General features: G+C 38.0%; 1 protein-coding gene across 2 annotated transcripts in view; it reads right to left on the bottom strand.

Moving 5' to 3' along the window:
- The window catches only part of LOC148941445 (WD repeat-containing protein 44), a 128,904-nt gene that overhangs the window by 69,373 nt on the left and 36,590 nt on the right, over positions 1-22,941 (bottom strand). For both annotated transcript variants that reach the window (XM_089104381.1, XM_089104380.1), the window contains exons 7-9: positions 19,080-19,218; positions 12,561-12,785; positions 4,008-4,202 (exon numbers count right to left, since the gene is read on the bottom strand). In XM_089104381.1, coding sequence (XP_088960507.1) covers positions 4,008-4,202; positions 12,561-12,785; positions 19,080-19,218 — 559 coding nt within the window. The remainder of the gene's footprint in view (positions 1-4,007; positions 4,203-12,560; positions 12,786-19,079; positions 19,219-22,941) is intronic.

The following is a 22,941-nucleotide window of genomic DNA, read 5'->3' as shown; positions in this document are numbered from 1 at the left end:
AAAAAATGGCTGTCTCAAAATTTTGATTGTATGTGTTTGGGGAAATGGTTGGCGTGATAGGGGGTTAGTTGCACTTCAATCACTTTCAACTATTAAAAAGGGCACTAGTCATTTCAATTTCCAATCAAATGAGCCCTTTTTGAGGTTTCTACGACAACAACTCCTATATAACTCTCACACATCACCATGGCATAAATTACAACCCTTGCCCTGAGGGTTGTTGGAGGGGGTTGTCATCCTCAAAGATCTAATTTCCAGAACTTTCAACTACGTTGAACGAAATGGCTTTCTCAAAATTTCGATTCGATGTGTTTGCGGAAAAGGTGGGCATGAGAGGGCGGTTAGTTGCCCTCCAATCACTTTCGACTATTAAAAAAGGCATTGGCCCTTTGAATTTCCAATCGAATGAGCCCTTTTTCAAGTTTCTACGACAAAGCTTTCAAAGAAAACCTTATATGCCCCCAGGGCATAACTTATGACCCTTGTCCTGAGGGCTATGGGTGCAGGATTGTCATCTTCAAAGAAATAATTTCCAGACCTTTCAACTATGTTGAACAAAATGTTCATATTAAAATACTGATCGAAAATGTTTGGGAAAATGATGGGCGTGGGGGGGGGGGGATTCTCCCTCCGAATACTTTCGACTATTAAAAAGGGCAATAGTCCTTTCAATTTCAAATCAAATGAGCACTTTTTTTTATTTTTACGACAACGCTTTCTATAAAAAACATTATATGCCCCGAGGGTATAACTTACAACCTTAGCCGTGAGGGCCTTGGGGGGTTTTTCATCCTCAAAAACATAATTTCCAGAACTTTCAACTACGTTCAACAATATAGCTATCTCAAAATTTTGATTGGATGTGTTTGGCGTTAGAGGGGGGTTAGTTACCCTCCAATTACTTTCGACACTAGGCCTCTAGGCCTCTTTTTCCAATTGAATAGGCCCCTTTTGAAGTTTCTACGAAAACACTATCTATAAAAACTTTATATGCCCCCAGGACATAACTTACAACCTTTGCCCTGGGGGCTCTGGGGGGTTTGTCATCCTCCCTCAAATACATAATTCTCAGAACTTTCAACTACGTTAAAGAAAATTGTCATCTCAAAACTGTGATTGAATGTGTTTGGGGAAATGGTGGGCGTGAAAGGGGGATTAGTTGTTCTCCCTTCACTTTCGACTATTAAAAAGGGCACTAGCCCTTTCAATTTCCAGTCAAATGAGCCCTTTTTGTAGTTTGTACGACAACACTTTCTATAAATACCTTATTTGCCCAAGGGCATTATTTACAACCCTTGCCCTGAGGACAAGAACTCAATTTCCTCAGTGACCTCAATCCTCAAATTCTAAAAGACCTAATTTTCAAAACATTCAACAACGCTGAACAAAATGGTTATCTCAAAGTTTTGATTGGATTTGTTTGGGGAAATGGTGGGCGTGAGAGGTGGGTTAGTTGCTCTTCAATCCCTTTCGAATATTACGAAGGACACTAGTCCTTTCAATAGACATAATTTCCAGAACTTTCAACAACGTTGAAAAAAATGGCTGTCTCAAAATTTTGATTGTACGTGCTTGGGGAGATGGTGGGCGTGAGAGAGGGTTAGTTGCACTTCAGTCACTTTCAACTATTAAAAAGGGCACTAGCCATTTCAATTTCCCTTGAGGGAAATTGAACCCTTGAGTTCTTGAGCCTCAATTTCCCTTGAGCCCTTTTTGAGGTTTCTACGACAACACTTTCTATAAAAACCTTATATGCCCCCAGGACGTAACTTACAACCCTTGCCCTGAGGGCTGTGGAGGGGGTTGTCATCCTCAAAGATCTAATTTCCAGAACTTTCAACTACGTTGAACGAAATGGCTTTCTAAAAATTTTGATTTGAAGTGTTTGGGGAAATAGTGGGCATGAGAGGGCGGTTAGTTGCCCTCCAATCACTTTCGACTATTAAAAAAGGCATTGGCCCTTTGGATTTACAATCGAATGAGCCCTTTTTCAAGTTTCTACGACAAAGCTTTCAAAGAAAACCTTATATGCCCCCAGGGCATAACTTACAACCTTAGCCCTCAGGGCTCTGGGTGGAGTTTCATCCTGAAAGACCTTATTTCCAGAACTTTCAACTACGTTGAACAAAATGGCTATCTGAAAATTTTGATTGGATGTGCTCGGGGAAAGGGTGGGCGTGAGAGGGGGATTAGTTACCCTCCAGTACTTTCAACTATTAAAAAGGGCACTAGCCCTTTCAATTTCCAATTAAATGAACCCCTTTTGTAGCTTCTACATCAACGCCATCTATAAAAACCTTATATGCCCCCAGGGCATAACTTATAACCTTTGCCCTGGGGACTCTGGGGGTTTTGTCATCCTCAAATACATAATTTCCAGAAATTTCAACTACGTTAAACCAAATGACTATCTCTAAACTTTGATTGAATGTGTTTGGGGAAACGGTGGGCGTCAGAGGGGGGTTAGTTGCTCTCCATTCACATTCGACTACCAAAAAGGCAATAACCCTTTTAATTTCCAATCAAATGAGTCCTTTCTGAAGTTTCTACTATAAATTTTTTTATCAAAACCTTATATACCTCCAGGGCATAACTTACAACCCTTACCCTGAGGGCTCTGAGGGGGTTATCATCCTCAACGACTTGATTTCCAGATCTTTCAACTACGTCGGACAAAATGGATATCTGAAAATTTTGATTGGATGTATTTGGGGAAATGGTGGGCGTGAGAGAGGAGAAGGTTGCCCTTCAATCACTTTCGACTATTTAAAAAGGGCACTAGCCCTTTCAATTTCCAATCTAATGAGCCTTTTTGAAGTTCTACAACATCACTTTCTATAAAAACCTTATTTGCCCCCAGGGCATAACTGACAACCCTTGCCCTGCGGGCGGTGGGGGGGGGGGGGTTCATCCTTAAATACCTAATTTCCAAAAATGTCATCTACGTTGAACAAAATGGCTACCTAAAAATTTTGATTGGATGTGTTTGGGGAAAAGGTGGTAGTGAGAGGGAGGTTAGTTGCCCTCCAATCCTCCACTAGCCCTAATGCCCTCCACTAGCCCTTTGAATTTCCAATCGAATAAGCCCTTTTTCAAGTTTCTAACGACAAAGCTTTCAATAAAAACCTTATATACCCCCAGGGCATAACTTATAACCCTTGCCCTGAAGACTGTGGGGGGAGTGTCCTACTCAAAGACATAATTTCCGGACCTTTCAACTACGTTGAACCAAATGGTTATCTCAAAATTTTATTGGGTGTGTTTGGATAAATGATGGGCGTGGAAAGGGTGTTAGTTGCCTTCAAATCACTTTCGAATATTAAAAAGAGCAAAAGCTACTTCAATTTCTAATCGAATGAGCCGTTTTTGAAGTTTCTAAGAAAATACTTTTTATAAAAACCTCGCAAGCACCCAGGGCATTACTTACAACCATTAAACTGGGGTGTGTGGGGGAGCTGTCGTCTTTTCATAACATTTCCTGAACTTTCAACTACGTTGAACAAAATGGCTATCTCAAAACGTTGATTAGATGTGTTAGTTGCCTTCCAATGACTTTCGACTATTAAAAAGGGCACTAGCCAGGGGGGTTAGTTGCCTTCCAATCACTTTCGGCTGTTAAAAAGGGCACTAGCCATTCCAATTTCCAATCCAATGAGCCCTTTTCGAAGTTTCTACGACAACAACTTCGACACGAAGTGCCCTGGTCTAAAGGGAAAAAAAAATGATAATACATTCTGCCAACATTGTTCTTTACTTAGGCAGCGCTATTACGCTGCCTATGATTAGTTATTATTTGTAATAAAAACAAAGATAAAAAACGATGAAATAATAATAATAAAACAAAAAAAATGTAAATCAAGCTTGCGGGTGATGGATAGAAAGATAATAGAAACTGAAAACACAACATAAAACAAAAACACTAGACAGGCTAAAGCTATCATTAGATCCATGCTCTAAAGATAGAGGTAATAATTTTCTAGCATTACTATTCAAAGAAAAAAGCTTACTTTTGACCAGGATAAATCCAAAACATCAGCTGTATGTCCTGCATAGACGCAAAAAGGTCTAGGCATAAATGGAGCAGTTGGGTCTATATTCACAGCTTCAGGATCTTGGGAAAGACTTAAAGTTCTCGAATGAGTACGAAATTCTTCAAGAGACTGCTGAGACTTAAGTGATTCACTAGACGGTGTAGGTGATACCTGAAAAGAAAAGCAAAATTCCATTTAAGGCGCAAGCAAGCAGTTGCATACACATGAGAGATATTTTAGTATATATGTTACTGTGAATGTCCGAAATCAGGTTAATATTGACATTCATCGGTGAATGTCTGAAATTCCTTTTTCTCTGCTTGGATTCAATTAGCTTTGTGAAAGTCTTATGCAAGCTTTGATGGTAAAGGTTAAAGTTAGGTCCCTTTTGGTTAAATTAGGTTATAAATCTCAGAAACGGGTTAAAAATCTAACCTAACCTGTCACCATCAAACCTTGCATAAAACTGAAAAAGTAGACTGGCAACGCTGACTAAATCCAAAAGGAAAAAAAGGTATTTGGGACATTGGGACATTTGTCCTTTCTTCTACAGAATTTATGAAAAGTAATCAAAAAAAAAAAGAATCCGAATAAATCATTGTTTTGAAAAAGAATTTTATGTTCCCCTTCGGACAAAAAAAAAAGAAAAAAAAAACGGTTTCTTGTGATTAGTTTAGGTTTTTCCGACATAATTTTCAGAATCAGAATCATTTTAATGAAAACAGCTGTCAACGACACATTTAAAAAAATGCACTAAAAGGCGCTGTTTTTTACATGAAAACTTTTTTACATGAAAACACTTCTCTACATTTTATTAAAAGCACTTATAAAAAAAGGAACAAAGGAGTTACTAAGTCTGTTTGTGCGGCACGAGACGGGCATAAGTTTGCTTTTGCTTCTGGTATTTGCGCGGACAGGCATTTTAGGTGGTAATATTATCCTATGTACATGACTAGACAATAAAAACTGGCCAAAATGAATCATCAGCTGAAAACGGCGATCGCGAAGGCTTGGTATTTCAAGTGACTTCAGAGCGGAGCTGTAATCTACATATTTGTCGCAAAGAATGATCTTTACAGCTCGCTTCTGGATCCCCTCCAAATCATCACTTAAGTAATCTATGTGATGAACTTGTGGGCCCCAGACGGGACACGCATATTCAAGGATGGGTCGAATAAAAGTGAGGTACGCTGTTTTCAGCTGATACACAGGAAAACCTAGGCGGCGCATCGCCACCAGTGTCCGCATAACATAATGTCCCTCCTTAACCAGCTCTTGTACATGAATAGAGAACGAACAGTCCACACTAAAGGTGACACCCAAGATAGTCGCACACGAAGCAGAAGGGAACAAAGTCGTGGGGTAGGTAAAATCGCGTTTAAGTGGGTTGAACCTCAAAACCTTTTGATTTATTCTCATTAATTTGAAGACTGTTCGCAGTACACTGTGATTTAAACTGATCGAAAAAATTTGGGTCGAACTGGGCTACAGCTTGCGAATTCTTTACGTGGTATTTAAGAAGCGCAGACAAATCATCGACGAATTTAAAACGATCTTCAAAGTCAGAAAGTACATAGTTGATAACAGCCAGGAAAAGAAGAGCTGCTGACTTGGTACCGTGTGGGGCGCCACATGTAATTTCCACCCATTCCGATTCAATATCACCGGGAAAAAGGGCGTACACTTTTTGATACCTGTGACGTAAGAAATCAACTACTAATTGGAGGATGTGCTTACGGGCACCCATTGACTTGAGATTCTGGGCGGCATGAGGGTGCTTAATCAAATCAAATGCCTTTCGGTAGTCTACCAGAAGTAAATCTACAAACAAGCTTCCAAACTCCAACCATTCAACTACTAGGTGATAAAGCCGTACTAAATAAACAGACGTGTTGCATCCCTTCAAGCAACCATACTGGAAGGGGTCAAGTGACGGTGAAATGTCCGTGAGAAGTTCACGATATATGAAAGATTCTGCAACTTTAGCAAAGTTCGGTGTGATCGAAATAGGTCTTAACTGATCACATGTCTTAGGTCCTTTAACTTTGGGTATTACGCGAACATAGGCTCGCTTCCAAGCATCGGGAAAGGTTCGTTCACTGAAGCACTGATTGATGATCGATGCCAATGGTTCTGCTAAAAACAAGGCATATTCGCGAATAAGTTTGACCGGCAACTCACCAGGGTAGGAAGATCAATTCGGTTTTAGTTTTTTAAGTTCTTTAAAAACAGCAAATTCGGTAAACTGTTTTATTTCGTCAGTTTCACAATCGACTAAGAGATCAACCAGTTCGGCCTCTGTAATTGAGGGGTAGGTGGTGCAAATGCCAGCAAAGAACTCGTTTACGTCTGAAGCGCTCATTTGAGATCCGTCAGGCTTGGGTATTTTAGCTCACTGTTAACTGACTTGCCAGTCATTTGTTTCACTGTGGAATGCCACTTCCGACTGCTACTTTGGAGAAGGGGTACTACCTTTTCCCGAACATAATTTCTTCGCTTGAAACGATTGACGGCCACGATTCGATTTCTAAGTTTCGCCGCCGCGGCTATTTGTCCGGAACTGTGCAGCTTGCACCTCATCTTGATCATTTGTGAGAGGTTACTTGTAATTCATGATTTATTGGACTCAACACTACAACTTTTGCGGGAAAAAACTTGTGAAACATCTTTAACAGAAGAGAGTTCAATTGTTAAACTTTGCTATTCAGGTTTACTATAGAACACAGGTCGTCGAAGCAGTAAGTCCCGATCCACCGACCGAAATCGCATACTGATTGAGAGTTAAGCGCACGAATAGTCACTTTGGTTCTCTTTGGCTTCGATTGATTATTTTTGGCTTGCCAGAGAATTACATAATGATCTGAACTCTGGAGAGGACCTAACGACCGAGGGGAGTAATAATTGTCACTCATGTTTGTAAAAATTAGGTCTAGAGTACTGCCACTCTGGTGCGTAGCAATGGTAACTACCTGCTTCAGATCAAGGACACTAGATACCCATTGTCTGTTCGTCTGGTTAAAATCGCCAGCTATTATGAAGCCAGGATAGGCATGGGCACGACGAAGTTTATGGATATAGGTCTGTAAGTAGCTGATAAGCTCTTTCCTATTTTTTACACTCTCTGGATAATACACAGGTGCAAATATCAAACATGAGCATTTTTTTAATAGTCTGGATGGCTTGCACTCTACCCAGACAACTTCGTGACACGAATCGGTTGGTATATTTAACAGCGTAGATGCAATGTCATTACGAATATAGATACCAACGCCACCACCTTTTCTACTCAAGCCTCTATCACAGCGAGTGTTGAAATAACTAGCGTAGCCTTTTATTCTACCCATTTCATCAGTGATATCCCAGCATTCGGTAACTGTGGCACTAAGATCACTCACTCCTCTCAGACGTATCTCCTTCTCGTTAACCTTATTTGTTAAGGATCGGTCATTACACAGAATGAAATTCGGAAGCTTTGCCTGAGCTGAAAAATCTTCAGGACGTAATAGCAGGGGACGTTCATCAGAGGAACACGGTAAGATCGGCTGCAGCTGTGATGGAGAAAGAGTGGGAGGAATTTCGTACCTTTGTAAACATCTTATTTTCACAAGAGTCCTTGGTTCACATACAGCCGTCCTCCGGTCAGAAAGACGTTCCACAGAAACATGAACGGGTATGGCCGTCTGTCTGTTTCGCCGCCCGCCTCTCTTTGCACGCCGTCTGTGCTTTTTTTTAAGCACCACAAGCAGGGAGTCCTCTGGTGACCGTTTGAGTAATCCAAAAAGCCACAGACTGACAAATGTAAATGGCGTTGTAGTCAGTTGAAATGAATTAAGTCTTCTTAAACATTCTTTTTGATAGGTAAAAGTCATTAGGATTGCACTTAGAAAAGCTAGGGAGGCCAATTCTTTGAAATAATGCACCATCAAAAACAGTTGAGAACTCCACACAAACAAGCTAAACTAGAGTTTAGCAACACCATCTATATAAATCAAAATTAGATGGCGCTGTAGTCAGGTGAAATGAATTAAATCTTCTTAAACATTCTTTTTGATAGGTAAAAGTCATTAAGATTGCACTTAGCAAAGCTAGGGAGGCCAATTCTTTGAAAAAAATGCACCATCAAAAACAGTTGAGAACTCCACACAAACAAGCTAAACTAGAGTGGCGCAGCAAAAGCAGCTGTATTAGCGCTAGCAGCACCATCTATCAAAATGGCATAGATACGGCATAGGATAGTCTACAGTACAGCCACCATTGTTTTATTCATTTTTTCCTTGATTATGTATTTGTCTCTGTTTTTTTAGCGTTTTTGATTTTTGTTTTTATTTTTTGTTGTTACTCCACCTCTATAAGAGTATAGGTGTGTATTGAAAATAAACAAATAAATAAAAAATAGTAGAAACGTAGAATTCAGCTCAAAATTCCACATAGAAATGAGAGGAAGCAGGATAAAAAGATAAAGAAGAGCCCAAAGCAGAAGATATATTTTCATCTCATATTTCAGGCCTGGCTTTAGACATAATAAAATGTATCTACACAAGAAGGATATCTTATTAAATGAGTTATTGTACTTCTAGGAGCCCTTTAGTGGACGTTCGTCCATCTACTGTATTTATGAAAGCATAATTACTTATCTTAAATATGGTGGCTATGAGATAAAATAAATTACTGAAGACTATGAATATTATTTTTGAAAAAGCTGGTTTCTTATTAAATAAGGAGAATTATATTTATACTGATTATTTTGATGGACTTTGTCTTAAGGAACACAGGAAAGGCAATTGGAGAACAAAGAATCAAATGGGGAAGAAAAACTTAGATTATGCTGATTAGACTTAGATTATTCTGATGATTTAAGAATCCTAGATGAAAGTGTGGGCAAAATGAATGAACTTTTAGAGGTTTTGCGAGTTCAAAGGCTAGAATACATTTGAAACTTAATGTTAAGAAGACGAAGCCGATAAGGCTAGGAATAAGTGAAGACAAAAAGGTGGCACTGGGTAACGAAAAAATCGATCAAGTCGACAGCGTCACGTATCTTGGTAGCATTATTAGTAAAGACGGCGGCAGCAGTGAAGATGTTAAAAGTAGAATGGTGAAGATTCAGGATGTTTTTTTTTACAGTTGAAAAAAGTTTGGAAGAATAGGAAGATAAGTCTGAGAACCAAGATTAGAATATTGGAAGCTACGGTGATGACGGTGGTCAAATATGGTTTTGAAGCACGGGCGCTCCAAAGAACAAAGAGATATTTACTAGAATTTTTCTAGAGAAATTGTCTACGGATTGTTTGGGTACCCTACGGACTAACTGCATTTCAGACAGTAGGCTGTTCAGAAAATGCGTTTCAGTCCTATTTTTTAGGGCTATATTGAGAGGAAGGTTGAGATGGTTAGGGTCTGTTCTGCGGATAGAAGATGACAGATTGCCAAAGATTGTTATATTCAGCCAACCGTCTGGGGCTAAACGGAAAGCAAGTCGTCCGAGGTTAGGGTGGGAGGATATCGTAAAGAAACATTTAAGGTAAATGGGAGCTTCCTGGGAAGGTGTAAAGAGGGAGGCTTTCAATAGATTAGGATGGACAAGGAGCATACGTAGCTGTGTCGGTCTGTGGCGGCTTGCTGCTGCGATGAGTTGTTATTTGTACTAGTAGTATAATTACTTATCAATAAATGGAAAGGGGGAGGGTATCGACCATACCTGACAGTGTTGACATTGGTGTAGCAGTTGCTAATATGCAATATTCGCTGCTACTATTTTGCAGTTTTTTGTCGTATCTATTGTCGTTTTTCGCATAATTACATAATCATGACAGCTTGAAGCTACTGAAGTAAACATATTTTGTTCTATGTCTGGGAGAACAAAAAATTTTAGTACGTCAAAATGACTAAACAAGCAAAACAACAAATAATTAGGTAAACAGCCAGGAACTGAGCTTCATTACAGTATAATGTAGCTCACTGCTCCAAATTTATCATAATCAGCTTCGAGAAGTAGACTTATCAGAATATGTTAAAAAAAACTTTTTAAAATAAAAATTAACCTCCAAATGCACTAAACAGTAAAACCTCAATTGTTTCTAAAATCCGAAAAAAATGAAGCATTTTAAGACTAAAATAAGAGCGTGGGGTCGTCATAGCTTATTGTATAACTGTCTACGGATTGTATTAGGTACCGGACAGACTGACCGTATTTCAAACGGTAAGCTGTATGAAAATGTGGTTCAATACCGCTTGGCTATAATGAGAAAAAGGTTGAGATGAAAGGTATGGTCTGCGGTCGTCCAACCATCTAGGGAAAAACGAAAAGCGGGTCGTCCCCGAATGGGGTGGGGCGATGTCATAAGGAAAGATTTAACGGAAATTGGAACTCCTTGGGAGGGTGTAAAGAGGGAGGCTTTGAATATACTGGGATAGAGGAGGAGCTTGTTCAGCTGTGTTCGCCTTTAGGTGGCTTGGTGCTGTAGTGAGTTGTTAGTAGTAGTTGCGGCGTACAAAAGCTTGTACGAAAACGGAGTGTTAAAAAAATAATTAATTTATATAAACTGATTATATTTTATTAACCCTTTGTCATGGGCAAGTAATGCGAATATAAAATGCAACGTAAATCAGACCAGAGGAAATGGATAGCATCGTGATTGCAAGACTCGTACAGGATTCTCTTTGACTTAAGGATCCCTTTTTCAAGATTCTCTTTGACCTATGCAGATGCACCTAGATAAAAACGTTTAAAGACTAAATTCGACTACTTTAAGGATACCTGAAGTCATCTGCTTCAATTTGTTCTAATTACAGCCGAATATATTAAAACGACCCGCACGTGGCCTTTGAACAATCACGTGTAAAGATTAAATCAGCTTTATACACGAAAATCTAAAGAATATTGGTTTTGCTCTCCGCTGAAACTGTAAAACGCAAGGTATGCATGCCACTACGTATGGCGATGAATGGGATCTTCCCACTGAGATTGGTCCGAAAGACGTCCCCAAAAAAATTCAAATTTATCGCAAAAATTACAATTTTTATATTTCTTAACCCAACTCTCCAAAGGAAATTCTTTGGACACCTCAAAGGGTCTGACATTTGGGCATACATGGATGTGCACATTATGAAGATTAATCCTTATTAGTCGCTTTATTTACCGACATCGCTATCACCACGTGTTATATAGTTTCAAAATTATTCCGTATGACTATAGACAAATTTAATTTCTGTAACATAAAAAATCGCTATTTCCCAAAAGCGATTGATTTTTTAAATCACTAACAGTTTTGAGCTCATTTTGAGTGAATTACTGAAGTTTTCAGCCCATTCTGTGGTAAGTGGCAACTTGTTCATAGCATCGGACGCCTATATAATTTTTCACCGAAGATATTTCGGAATTTTCTTAAATTAGGATCATACAGCTAATTTGAAAATCAATATTGAGATTTGGAATCCTTTTCAGAAAGATTTTATTAAGATTTCATTAAGATTTTTCGTCTTCTTTTTAAACTTTTGCTCCTTAAACAAAGAAATAATGAATGAACCTCTATTTTCACAAATTAATTCCAAAGTATGAATCTGTGCAACGAACTCAACAATTAACTAGAATTGACACTTTATTTTCCATCCATTTGAGTTTTTTATAGAAAAAAATCGCCAGTTTTTTACGTGAAATTCCATTTAGTCGAAAGAAAAGACTAAAAAAATACGTATTCTTCAGCTATGAATTGAAAACCGGTCAGAAACTAATATTCCTATATGTATGCAAATTCAATACACTCGTTTTTTTTTATTTCAACATTCAAAACTCAAAACGAATTAATTACGTGAAGGTCGAAAAAAATTTGAATTTGCAACATGTTATAAAACTGATAAACAAATGGATACATCAAACACAAACTAATTAGTGTTTCACTAGTTATTACCCTTAATTATGTAAGTACCAAGGAAATCGAAATAAAGGGTTTTATGCCCCTGGACCCAGGTTAGCTACATGCATACTTGAAAACGGTATTTTATAAGACTGAACCGTGAGCCGTTGAGCTGCGAAACTAAATGACTGACTAATTTATCGAAAAACTTCATATAAATAAATGTCACTTAAAACAGCCACAGTGAGCACAGTTAATGTGTGAATTTGACAACGCTGGTCGTCCGTAAATTCAAACAGTAAACTGTTGATTCTCAAAGACAACGACATCTTCAAAGGAAAGCTACATTTAGTTAAGCTATTTGGCACCACATTGGGGAGGGGGGCACATGCCTTCCAAGATTTTGCCCATCCTAGATTTTGACAAATATATTTTGGGGTGTTTTGATTGAAAAATCCATACTTTTTTGTATTTTCGTTGAAAAACTAAAAAATCAACAAGTTTCCATTCCCTCTCCTAGATTTTAAAGAATACAATTTGCCCCTCCCCCTCTCTCTTCCCCAAATTTTTGTTAATTGACGCCACTATCAACCACATTTGTCTTTTTGCTTTTCTACCGTTACCACCAAAGCTAAATGGGAATCCGGGTTAATTATTAACAATCGGATGGCGTTACCTTATTGTCAGCATTGTATTTCGTCCTCATATCCAAGAAATAACTAAACGCTGACTTGAGAACCCAAACACGCAGCACTTTATCTTGTCCTGCTGTGGCCAAGAGTCTACCACACAGGGAAAATTTCATACACCAAACTGGACCAATATGCTGCCCAGATAAATCTTGAATACATTGAACAGTGTCAAACTCATACGGGCCTTTATGTGAACTTGAAGCCTTCATCTACAATAAAATGAGGTCATAGAATAAATTCATAGAGGAAACAGAGTAAAGATTCATTCTGCCTTGGGCAGTCAAATTTCACGTAACCTGATACAAAAGGAACTTCTCCATGCGGGCAAACATCCTGTTCGCTTCTGCTTCGGATCAAAGTTTAAAATAAGTTTCTCCTACCGGCGAAATTGTGTTTTCAATAAACAAAGGCTTCCTGTTTAGGCGAGAATCATATAATTAAACTTCAACTGAAAGTTTCCGCTAATGCCGGTTTATTGTTTCAAATGAAGCTTCTTATTTTAATAGGCAGTTTAAGAAAAAAATATTCCATTTAAGAAATTCTTATTCTTCATTATATATTTATGCTTAAGCTTCGACCACATAGACTTTTTCCTCAATTATACGATAAATTCAGATTCTTCAAAATAAAGCAATTCAAATCTTACTTTATACTTTTTTTTTCATAGTAGTTGTTTTCGTAGCAATAACTGTATAGGGTTTTTTTTTTTTTTTTTTTTTTAATTTTTTTTTTATTCCAATATTCACGGCACCAGGTACTTAGAAGTATATGATATGCCGCTATTCATTTACCTCTTTCAATGGCCTCGAGGTTTTAAATGTCTATTGAACCTTCTTTTGAAGGTGTCAACAGAGGGATTTGCAGGGATAATATTCCCAGGAAGATCGTTCCAGATAGAAGTGCAACGCCGGATGAAGCTGTTCCTCATTTTCGGCGTATCCTCCTTTAGATAATTGGACCGAGCTCTGTGCCTTCGTGTCTGCCTTGTCGGCAGGACAAAGGGGGGCACAATTCGAGAGAGCTCGTCTGAGGGAGGCGCATTCATGTACTTGTAGAAAACAGCCATCGACGCTACATCAAACCTTTCATTTATAGGCTGGAGCAATTCTTGTGTAGAGGCACAGCCCGCCCTATTTGCCCTATTCTGGATCTGCCCTATACGGTACCAACAGCGTTTTCGGAGCACCAGCAAATAGTGGGCATCCATATTCAGCTATGGGCCTGATGCAAGACTTGTAGAGTGGGATGATCGAGCTTGATGGAAGAAGGTTTTTGCAGCGCAGAGTAACTCCCAGCTTTCTTGCGCAGGAGGTTCTCACCCGATCAAGGTGTTTGTTCCAAGAGAGATCGGTAGAGAATGAATCCCCAGTAGACGAAGCTCGTCGACTCTCTTTATAGCTTCATTTTTGAAGATGAAACTGGGGTGTTCACGTGGCACCTTTGATCGGGTAATTAGCAGCTCCTTTGTTTTCGACGCGTTGAATTTGATCATCCGTGCATCAGACCACTTTTCAATTCTCAAAAGATCCATCTGTAGGGAATGGGAGGCTTGTGTTGGGTCTTCGTGTTTAGGGACGGCTAAGTGTGTCGTGATATCGTCGGCAAAGTGACGCAGAGGGTTTGCGAGGTTGTCTCCCATGTCGTTTATGTAGATAAGGAAGAGGTAGGTCCCAAGACACTGCCCTGGGGTACTTGCTTTCACTGGATATTCGCGGGAAATCAACCCGTCAAGAACAACCCGCACTGAACGATCGGAAAGAAAGCTCTCAATCACTTTTGACAGACATCCACGAACACCATACGCATAGAGTTTCTTTAGCAGGCCACGGTGCAATACCCTGTCAAAAGCTTTCGCAATGTCGAAGGATAGTAGCCTGATCTCGTATCCCATTGCCAGTGGTTCTATCCACTCCTGATACTGGGCCACTAGGCAGTCTAATGTTGAGCGTTTCCGGCGGAATCCATATTGGCGATCACCTAGAAGGTTATTTAATTCCAGGTACTGAAGAAGTGTTTTATTGGAGACGCTCTCGTAGACTTTGCCAACACAGGAGAGAAGGCTAATAGGCCTGTAGGAGCCCACGCTCGTTGGATCGCCTTCTGGCTTTAGAGTAGGTATAACAGGGCGGACTTCCATGTTCGTGGGAAGGTTCCGGAGCAAAAGCACAGCCGGAAAAGCAATGATAAGGGTCCAGCTAGTTCGGCACTGCAGGATTTGAGGACAACATTTGGTATGTTGTCAGGACCCGTGGCTTTGGTCACATCCAGATGTTGCAGAATGCGAAGGATCTTGGGAGCAGAAAAATTCACGCGTTCCAGGACAGTGTCGGTTCGGTCAGAGAATTTTGGCACTTATCTACCGTCATCGTCTAGATTTGAGAATTCGGCAAAAGTATTAGCAAGAGCTTCAGCCTTTGCCTGTGGATCTTGTATTACTGTCCCGTTACTCTGGAGAAAAGGAATCGCGATCCCCTTTGACGACGGTAAAGCCTCCGTGACAATTTTCCACCAACTCTTTGCAGAAGCAAGTTGAAGCTTGGTGGCGAATTTCTCCTTATACTGAACCCGGGACTGCCAAATCGCTCGAACTGAATCTTTGCGTGCATTCATGAATGCAATTCTGTCCTCTTCGCTCTTCGAAATTATCCATCACTTGTGTGCCTTTTGCTTTGCTCGGATTGTCTTCTTACACTGGGCGTTGAACCAAGGTTTGTCCTTACTGGACACTTGGATCCGCTTTGAAGGGATATGCTTTTCGACAGAGTCAACTATGCCTGCTGGTACTTATCTGCAGCTTTGTCTGGGCCTTCCAGGAGGAAGGCTCTCCACTGCTGAGAAAAAAGAGTGTTTCTCAAACCGTCCCAATCACCTCTTTTGTATAGCCAGATTGTTCGTTCATGCTTTACTGGAGGCGGAATAAGTAGGTTTCCACGTGGAACGACGGCAACGCGATCACTGGTGAAAGCATGAGCGTCTACCTTAAAGGAGTCAGGGTAATCTGTAAGGAATAGGTCAAGACGAGATGATCCGTTTGGGCCGTGATACGTGTCGAAATCGACAAGCTGTTCCAGCCCGTAAGAGAGAGATAGATCATACAAATCCGACCCTTCCCTATCAGTATTTTTGCTGCGAAGCCACACGCTATGATGGACGTCTCCATGAAGGATAATGGCAGACTTAGCGTACTTGCCCAGAATATATTCAAGGGAGGTTTCAAGGTAGCTGGTAATCTGGTAAGTTGGAGGGTTATACACGGTACCGACAATCACGGATTTATTTGGGAGGGTCACCCTGACCCACAGAGCTTTTTCGCCTGCTGAATCTGGTATGTTCAGGCATGAATAAGGTATATGGCTCTGTATATAAACAGCGATACCTCCTCCTCCGTATTTAGCACCGTTAGTACGCTCTCGATCCACCTGAAGAGCGTGTATCCCTGTATGGCAACCTCACAGCTCTGAATTTCTTGGTTTAGATTGGTCTCAGTGTTACACATGATAGATGGCTTGACAGAGTTCACTAAATGTAGGAGCTGGTCAAACTTAGATCTGAGAACTCGTACATTGCAGTGGGCTACCGTAAACAGGTCCGTTTGGATGGTCGGTGGACGTGCTACAGGTCGTCGTCGAAATGGCTGTTTGGTCATGGTGGGAGGCACTTGTGCCAAATCCTAACTCATTATGGGGTACCACCTCCATGTTGAAGATGCGGTAATGAGGTGCGTGGCAGGTCATGGTACAGGTCGTGGTTTTACTATTTTACTATTTTTACCATGTACTATTTACTATTTTTCTTCCTTTCCCCTTTTAGTTTTGTAGAAATATCTTTTCTGGTAATCTCATTGAAAAAAAAATAAATTCTTCCATTGAAAAAAATAGGAAAACAACGAAATTGCCACGTAGTCATAGCAATTTCATATGATAAAAAATCTAACAATTTCACTTATGCAATCAAATTATATTTTTTACTAGGTTGATCCACTTCCTCCATACATGGGATAATTTATGTAAATACAATAAACAGTTACTTTAGGAAAGCCTTACTTTACTTTAGGAAAACTGGTGTTTTAATTTTTCGTTGCTGGCCTTTGGATATTTGCCGATTAAAATCGGTACGTGTTCGTAAGACTCATCCAATAACCAAAGTAAAAACGACTACGTTATGGCAATACGACGGATAACAGAACTGAAGATTTTCCAGAGTATTTTTATCATCAGAGTAAACAGGTTTTCGAATCCTCACGAGAGAGTATACGTTCTTTAACCAGAAGGTTAGCAAGTGTTTTTCATTATAAAGACTGCATAGAATCAGTAGGCCATTAAAAGCAGGACAATTTCATAGGTAATGTGGTGAATTAAGCTGTTTTGACTCACAGTAGAGATCGAGCTGAAACTTTCATGGGTTTTTCTCTGGGGTGGGGGGGGGGGATTAGAATATTGAATTTGATGGAATGGACCATTTTTTTCTGTCATCACAAAATAGTACACACTACGTTTTCTTTTTCTTTTACAAACATTTTTCTTTTTTTGTATTCCTATCTCTTTTTTTCACCCATCAGTCTCTCTCGTTAGATACTTCATTTTAAACAAGAATCTAGCAGTTTAGAAGCTCCATAAGCTTTTCAGTAGGAAGTTTTTGCCTCAGATTTTAATAATCAAACACGTCCTCTATTTTTTGAAACTACCCAGATTCCGTTCCTTATGTCCAACTTCGAGTTCAAGTACGACTCACAGATCAACGACTATAAAAGCCGTGAGATCGAGTCTTTCAACAAAACACGATTAGCCAAAACTTATAATTCAGCTAATATTCCTATTTTTCAAAGTGAATTCAAGTTCCTTCTTTTTCAAAATAAATTTCAAAAATTGAGTGGAAACTAAAGAGCCTGTTTAAAACTAAAAACGACCAAAAATTAGCGTGCATAAAATGGTATGATAACTAAAACCTAAAACGAACAGAAAATAAATTTAGGAAAAATTATAACGGGCATAAATTAACACTAATAAGGATGGTGTTGCCACCTCTCAATGACCCTAAAGGCTACAGTGTTTTTAGCGCTTTAGTGAAAACCAAACAGATTGGGAATCCTTGCATGACTCTTGAGTTCAACAAAGTGGAACAATCCCCTCCCCCTTTGTTTCTTAAAAAAATCATCCTAGAAGCCTCTATTTTGTACGGCTTATTTGCATACTTTTTTGTAACCACCCCAGGGGCTGTACTTGTCGTGTTACTCTTACAATCACATTTTTTGGGTACTTCGATTATTTTGATTAAAACTGCTATCTTAAAATTTTGATCCAATTCCACGAAGTTGAGGAGGGGGCATATGGGACGTTGAAAGGATATAGGGTTACCCTAAGATCGGTTTCGACCATTAATAACGGCCGTAGAATCTAGAATTCTTAATCAAGTGAACCCTTACCCTATTTTCTAATATCATCCGTTTTATACAATGACTTCGAGGAACATCATCCTTTATAATCAAAACCTATAGGGCTGAATCTAAAAGAAAATAAGACCGAATTCCTTATTGGGAACCTTCCAGTTCCTATGAGGGCTTTTCTTTTTCTGTCGATTTAAGCTATAAACATATATAAATAGATTATTATTTAACTATAGTAATATTAATTTCAATAATCTTAGAAAATAAGTCGTAAATTTCGGTTATCGTACCATCCAAAAATTTAAAAAAGTATTACAGAACTAATTTCTAAGACAATTATTTTGATAAATAGAGTAATGAAGAAAAACAACGCAAATGTCAGAGATTTCAAACCACAGATACCCGTTTGGATTGATGCCATTTTTTTGGTAGGTCTATGTGATAACATGTCGCCTTTTTTCAGAGGAATGCTTTTTTCTATAGATGAGTTTAGTTAGTTTCTTTTGTTAGAAGTTTTTAGTCATTAAGCGCGTCCTTTTCCATTCTCAGCTGTTCAGTAGGTTCGTTTTGTCTGTTTTCCAAAAGGCACGCCAATCTTGTTGTTCCCAAGGTTTTCTGCTTTTTTCATTTTTTTTCTCATTTACATTTTTTTTTGGGGGGGGGGGGGACCAGTCAAATCATGATAGTTATTTTGTAATAATAAAGTGGTGTCTTCATTTCCTTTTCATCGATAAAAAGTCCAAAGCAAAAACGAAAAATAAATTTGTGCAGTCAATGCCCCTTAATCCTTTGACACAAATAAACCACTAAATCTAGTGATAAATTATTGGAGATGGCAGCCTATACGGGCTCTTGCCTAAATACTTGAAATTTCTTGCTGTCTTCACTGACTCGTAAATTTTCTCCTTTTCTCTCTCATCTTGTTTAACTATTAGCTCAAATAAAACTTTGCGCTACATTGCAATGGCTTCTCTGGAAACAAGATAAGGAAAATGACTCAATATATGTACTCACGAAAGGCTACAAAGTTTTGCCAGAATCATCGACAGTAAAGTTACTCAAACTGCCCAAAATGCAGTCAGGATACTACTCCCTGAAAGTAATGATAAAATCGACTCACTTTACAAAACTGGTCACTGACATTAGCTTCATCAGGCAAATCCATTGCTGCCTCTTCTTTTTGCTTTCCCTGAGCCACTTTTTTTGCCTTTACAATTGTTTTTCGAACGGTTGATCCAATAACACGACCTATCCTCAACCTGGAACGAAGAGAAAACGGTTTTAAACTTTTCTGTAATCTCGAAATGGCAAGCAGACGTTTTCAGAAACGTATTAACTGGGTGAAAAATTAAGAAATAATACGAGCTTGGAAAAAGAAAATCAGCATAGAACATTAGACTTGTCTGTTTCGGAAGATATTTCTAAGAACCAACATAAGAGCACGTTAACAAAAAAAATACCAGTCATAAATTTTCTATCAATGTATAAACCCTAGAGGTCAGTAAATCATAAAAGAGCAGCTGAATATTGCACCTAAAGTTTTCCAAAAATTATTGTGCTTTCAGTTAAATTTGCTTACAATATCAGCTAAGACTTTTGTGCTAGATCACAGAAGTACGATTAGTTAAAATTCTTAGCTAATAACCTTTTTTTACAACAGCAGAATAAATACAATATAAAGGAACTTATTAGTTAAACCTTTTATTTGCTTTTCTTTACTCTGGACCAAAGAACGACAAAAGAACCAAAGGACCAAAGAAGGACAAAAGAACTATTATGTCAAATTGGCACAATAGGTAGGCTTATCTTGGAATAATTGGAAGAAAAAAATTGTTTCAGGTCATTCACTCTATTTATCATTATTTTTTTACCTTTCGCTGTCCTTATTTGGCCTGCTTTTTTCATTTGTTTTCTGATTTATGATCAATCATTCCACAACTAACTGTTCACTGTTTTGCTACATCTATTGTCTGTAAACTCTTTTGCCTTAGAAAACCAAATTAGAACAAGTAGTAAACCAAGATAGTAAGGCATTGGTAATTATACCATTTAAACATTTTGCTTTTAGGGAACATTCTTCACTTTCTCCTAAATCTGTTGTAATTTTAACGCATTTGCGAGGATTATTCAAAAAATGAACTTTCCTCTAACTGATAGAAAACAGCCAGACTAACTAATAGGGTTAAAGTGCACTGCCCAAGACAGTAAATAATTGGGGTTGAATCTTGAATTTAAGTCTTGTGCTAAGCTATAGTTTTCCAAATATATTAGGAGAGTAGTCTTCGATGTGAAACATTCTTTACTATTGTCCATTTAGTGAAAGTGAAAAAAAGTTAAGGCGATGAAGGATTTAAGCAAAAATTTGCTTTGTGATCTCTTTCTTTTTTCTAAAATACATTTGATAAAAATAAACATTCTGACAATGCCTCTTGAAAGTTGCGTGCAATTTCAAATTAACAACTCTTAGAGGTTTCTTAATTATTGATCCAAACGAGAAATTACTAAGAATATTTTTACATTGTATTCAATCAAACAGTTCGCAATAACGAACTGTAAGTAAGGAGCGACTTGGTACAATAGCAACCCAAGCTCTAAAAAATGGAATTTTGATAACTATTGATACATAAAAAGAAATGGCTTTTTATGCTGATTCTAAATATATCAAATTCATAATTCTTAATGTTACCCATCAAAAGTTTCGAGCCTGAAAAAATTTGTCTGATTTTCGAAAAGGAGAGAAATATCCCCAAAAAGCCACCGGATCTTAATGAAAATTCTACCATCAGATTCAGTGTATCAGAGAATCCTAAAGTACTAGTTTCAAGCTCCAAGTGGTGTGAATCTACAAAAATGAGGAATTTTGAAAAAATTTTTGCCGGAAGAAAGAACACGGATGCGTGTTTATTAGTTTGTTTGTTTTTTTTCTTCCCTGGGGTGATCGTATCAAACCAATGGTCCTGAAAGATCGAAAAAGGGCTCATTTGAACAAAAATTAAAAGTTCTAGCGCCCTTTTTAAGTGACAAAAATGGACAGCAGCTAGCCCCCCTCCCTGGATCTTCTGTCCCAAAAGTTATCCGACCAAAATTCTGAAGAAGCCATTTTGTTCAGAATAAATGAAAGATCCAATAATTATGCCTTTGGGGATTACATGACCCACCACAATCTCCGGGGGAAGGACTGCAAGTTATGAAATTTCCATAGTGTTCGTTATTGGGAAGCACAAAGACATTTTGGGGGGGGGGGGATCTTCAACGGGGAGATTATTCTGTTGGGAGGGCAGTTTCCGGGGCAAACTTTCCTGGGGAAATTTTACATGGGGGAATTTGATAAAATTCACATACAAAATTCAGTTTATTTATCTTACTTTCTCGTTGGCGACTCCATTTAACATGTGGAAATTTCCTAGGGGAAATATCCGGGGAAAATTTTCAGCGAAGTTGGAATCCATGGGAGATTTTTATGTGGAGGGGGATTTACCTCGGGAAAAATTCTCCATGATGAAATCTTACGCGAGAGAAACTTTCTATTGGGGGGAGGGAGTAATTCCGAGATAAATTTTTCACAGAAGGAGGATTTCGCCATACCCTAAAAAACTATCAGAAATTAAATAAAAACAAGTCTTTTTACAAATGAAAGTATGCTTAGGAGTAGGACCTTTTAATTAGAATCAGAACCTTTTTTAAAATTACTGAAAAACTTTAGCGTAAAGAGCGGGGTACAGATGATGGGGCAGCCCCCCCTCATACATGGAATAATTTTTGTTCGTTTTAAGTTTTAATGCTGCTCCTTACTTTCAGTAAAAGAAACTTGTTTTTTTTTATTTAATACTAAAAAAAAGATGATTTTAAATTGGTCATCCTGTGATTAGCATACCGGAAGCAGTGACTGCTGGGAGATTGCTTTATGCTACTAGGGTTTTAAATTTATTTTCTCTAATGAGACCAATTTGCTATTAGTTGTACATGGAATTAGTTTTCCTTCTGCTGTCTACAAATGAGCTTTGTTTATGCATGAATCAATTCATTCCATAAAAAAAAAAATTAGATAAAAAAAAAAAAAAAAAAAACATAAAAAACAACTTTGTTTTTCTGCAACTATTTTGCACTACCTGTTTTGCGTAAAAAAAAAGGTGCTGTGAGATCCGAAAGAACAAAAGATGGCAAAGCAGATGACAAAGCTATACACTAGACCACATCATAAACTATTCTCGTTTTTGTATCTAATAAATGTGTTAAATATCTATTTCCTTTGTTTACAAAAATTTTCTAATAGATCCACAGTATGAATTCAAAAATTGAATGATATTTTTCTCCAATGCCCTGCCTGTTAGGCAACGATTTGGTAAGTTTGTTTTTTTTTTCTCTGAAATTTCCAATTTTAACCTTAAAACTTAAATAGGTAGTTAAACAAAATCACGAGCGCCAGAGAAACAAAATGATAAAAATTTTAAATTTTGCAAATAACATTTTAATAGCATTTAATTCACATTAAGTAATTCTACAAATAAAATTTTAATAGTATTAAATAACAATTTTTCAAATAAAGATGACAAAACTGCAAAAATACATTATTAGCCTCCTAAATAATAAAAAAAGAACTGATTGAAAACAATTAATTAATTGACAATTAAAGCAATTAGTTAATTGGCAAACAATACTAGATAAGAAGAATGAGTTTTCCATGACACCAGATTTTGTCCAAAGAAGAAGCAGAACAAAAAATCATTTTTAAAGTAGGATATTTTTTTAAGTAAAACAAATATAAAATAGGTTTTGTTTTGTTCGTACTATTTACGTATAATACTCTCTTTTAATTTTTGAGCTTAAACGATCAATTTGGAACTCAAACCTCATATCAGTCAGTCAGGTCACCAGCTTAATTAATTAAAAAAAAATTGAATCAATTAGTTAGGAACAATTTAGCCAAAAAAAAAAAACGAAAAACTGAGAAACAATCGAACACCCGACTTTATCATAAAAAG

The sequence above is a fragment of the Artemia sp. Qi Xiang Cuo genome, chromosome 18, assembly GCF_049724085.1.
Source record: "Artemia sp. Qi Xiang Cuo chromosome 18, ASM4972408v1, whole genome shotgun sequence".
NCBI classification, from domain to species: domain Eukaryota; kingdom Metazoa; phylum Arthropoda; class Branchiopoda; order Anostraca; family Artemiidae; genus Artemia; species Artemia sp. Qi Xiang Cuo.
Note: the sequence above shows the minus strand (reverse complement) of the source record. Positions and strands in the feature narration are given on the sequence as shown.